The sequence below is a fragment of the Andrographis paniculata genome, unplaced genomic scaffold (assembly GCF_009805555.1).
Source record: "Andrographis paniculata isolate CXL003 unplaced genomic scaffold, ASM980555v1 Contig57END, whole genome shotgun sequence".
Classification (NCBI taxonomy): Eukaryota; Viridiplantae; Streptophyta; class Magnoliopsida; order Lamiales; family Acanthaceae; genus Andrographis; species Andrographis paniculata.
In genome coordinates, this window is record NW_026137592.1 from 3,474,316 (window position 1) to 3,476,883 (window position 2,568).

Genomic DNA, 2,568 nt, shown 5'->3' on the forward strand with positions numbered 1-2,568 from the left:
ATTGAAATTTATGTGGTGACATCTTTTTAACATTCACATATTACAAAATTGAAATATATAGAATAATGATAATAAAATTTAGTAAAACCAAAGGTAGGTGGTGGTTGTGGTACTTTTTTAAAAATACATACAAAAGGTCACATGTTATATATAACATAAGAAGCAAAGAAAACTTAACTGCAATATCTTTATGGAGAGATTCTACTAATATCTCAAGCCCTTTTGCACATTTTGGTCAAAACTAATGGTTATTTTGCATGCTCAAAATCCTCAGCCATTGGATTCACACTACATCAACGGTTGAGATCGCACGCAACCCTCTACTAATAAAAGGGCAAGTGCAACAGTTCTTTGTACGTCAGTGAGAAAACATAAAAGATTTAATAACCTTCCCAGAAGAATTTTTCTTGATTGAATCATAGTTCTTGTTCTCATGGAGGGTGAGGAAGGAAACAACCTGGTCAATAACAATAGCCTGGAAAACAATTCCAACTATTGTCTCAACAATATCCATCCCTTAACATCGATTAAGAACTATTATCTTGGGCAAACTCGAGATGGTTTAGAAGGCAGCTCTCAACCATCATCCACTTCTTCAAGGAATTTTCAATCAGTTGTATCAAATGCTAGTCATGATCGAGTTGATCTTAGTGGTGGTGTTCAGATTGGAGCAGTCTCTAAATCAATGAATACTCCATCGAATAATCTAACCCTTATATCTAATTCTTCTGAAATGATTTTAGATTTTAATGGCGACAGTAAAAGAAAGAACATAGTGAAGGGTCAGTGGACTCCAGAAGAAGATCGGTAAATCAATAAATAAAAACACATGAAAATTCTCAATATCCTATTTTTATTTATGTTTTCTTCAGTAAGATCTGCAATGAAATTGGTGATTATACCTTTCTTTTTTTTCTTTTGGTTTTAATTTTTTTTATGCAGAAAATTACTTGAGCTGGTGCAACAATATGGGTGTGTGAAATGGACTGCCATGGCTGAGCATATGGAAGCAAGAACTGGGAAACAGTGTAGAGAGAGATGGCATAATCACTTGCGTCCTGATATTAAGGTCCCTTTTTTTTTTTTTTTTTTTTCTTTCTATTCTTGCAATCCTTCGACCCATCATTAAGAAAAATTTTTTCACAAAATGAAGTCCTACATCTGTGTTGTAAAATCATATGTTGTCTCATCTTCATTAAAAAAAAAAAAAAAAAAAAAAGAGGTATAGCAATATTCTATGCAATTCATGAAACTGAAAGACTTTTAAGCAGCAAACCCTAATAATTTTATTGATAAATCAGTAATTCCCCTTTTCCTGCTTTTCATTTTATATGTGTGAACAAAAGTACTATGTGATCTGATTAATGTTACAGAAAACCCTGATTTGGAGTGAAGAGGAAGAGAGACTATTAGTCCATCTCCATAAGAACATTGGTAACAGATGGTCGGAGATCGCATCAAATATGCCAGGAAGAACTGAGAATGCTGTCAAGAACCATTGGAACGTCACAATACGCAAGCAAAAATCGAAGCGCCGATTCACTGGCGTGTCTCCATCAACTGTGTTGGAAGACTACATCAAAGCTCTATATTTCGGCATCGATTCCACACCGGCAACAACTTCTGAGCCCAACGATCATCAACCAACACAATTGACAAAAACCAATGATACTTTGATTCGGGCAGCTGTGGATGCATCGTTCAATAGATCTTATGATGATGAGGATGCAGTTGACTCAGTGCAATACAACTTTCTGGGGATGTTGGAAGATGAAATGAACTTCTTGGAAAAGCTCTTCGGGGACACGAAGAAAGCGAAAGATAATTCGAAAACTTCTCCTACATCCGAGAATGATTGTACAACCTCAAACACCCCAGAGAATATATGAAGCAACCAGTCTGCTCATCCATGAGAACCTACAGTGATTATTATTATTATTGTTGTTGCTGTTATTGTTATTGTTATTTGTCCAAAAATGTTTTATTAATATATGTATTTGGGTGTTTGAGTTCTCTTTCATATTATAAACATATACATGAAGTGTATCTTATGGATTTTAAGATCATTTAGTAGAATTATCCATGTTAAATGATAATTAAATAACTTTATTTACTTATGTTTTAAAATTTGTATTTGCAATATTGGTAAAAAAAAATTTCAATAGAAATATTACATTGATAAAAAATTATTTTATAAAAGACCTATTGTATATTTTAAACATCACATCCTATGGTTAATCAAATAAAATTTCATTATTTATGTAAATTTTACACTACTCCGGTTTTTGGAGATTTTTTTGGAATTTTATAAGTTTGAAAAAAAAAAAAAAGTGTATTGATTTGATGTTTTACAAGACAAAAAATATATTTGATATAATATTGTTTAAAAAATAAATAGTAACAAAGGAGTGAAAGTGATTATGTAAACAAAGCTGCTAACTTTTATTCTTGAACTTATTTTGTATTATTCACAAAAAAATCTATTTAAAAAATTTATATTTATAATTATTATTAATTTTTAAAAATATTGCAATGAAACACCTACTTATATCAGAAATCAAATATATT

At 31.3% G+C, this 2,568-nt stretch overlaps 1 protein-coding gene across 1 annotated transcript; it reads left to right on the forward strand.

Moving 5' to 3' along the window:
• Positions 1-433: 433 nt before the first annotated feature.
• Positions 434-1,889, forward strand: LOC127257253 (transcription factor MYB119-like). The gene is made up of 3 exons (XM_051283638.1): positions 434-807; positions 943-1,069; positions 1,374-1,889. Exons 1-3 carry the CDS (start codon positions 434-436, stop codon positions 1,887-1,889), a joined length of 1,017 nt encoding a protein of 338 aa, XP_051139595.1.
• Positions 1,890-2,568: the final 679 nt, after the last annotated feature.

What these genes read in the sequence shown, in the direction of transcription:
- LOC127257253 (XM_051283638.1), top strand. Translation starts at nt 434, where the DNA reads ATGGAGGGTGAGGAAGGAAACAACCTGGTCAATAACAATAGCCTGGAA. An exon ending in TGGACTCCAGAAGAAGATCG is followed by an intron (nt 808 to 942) that starts GTAAATCAATAA and finishes TTTTTTATGCAG; the next exon opens with AAAATTACTTGAGCTGGTGC. An exon ending in ACTTGCGTCCTGATATTAAG is followed by an intron (nt 1,070 to 1,373) that starts GTCCCTTTTTTT and finishes TTAATGTTACAG; the next exon opens with AAAACCCTGATTTGGAGTGA.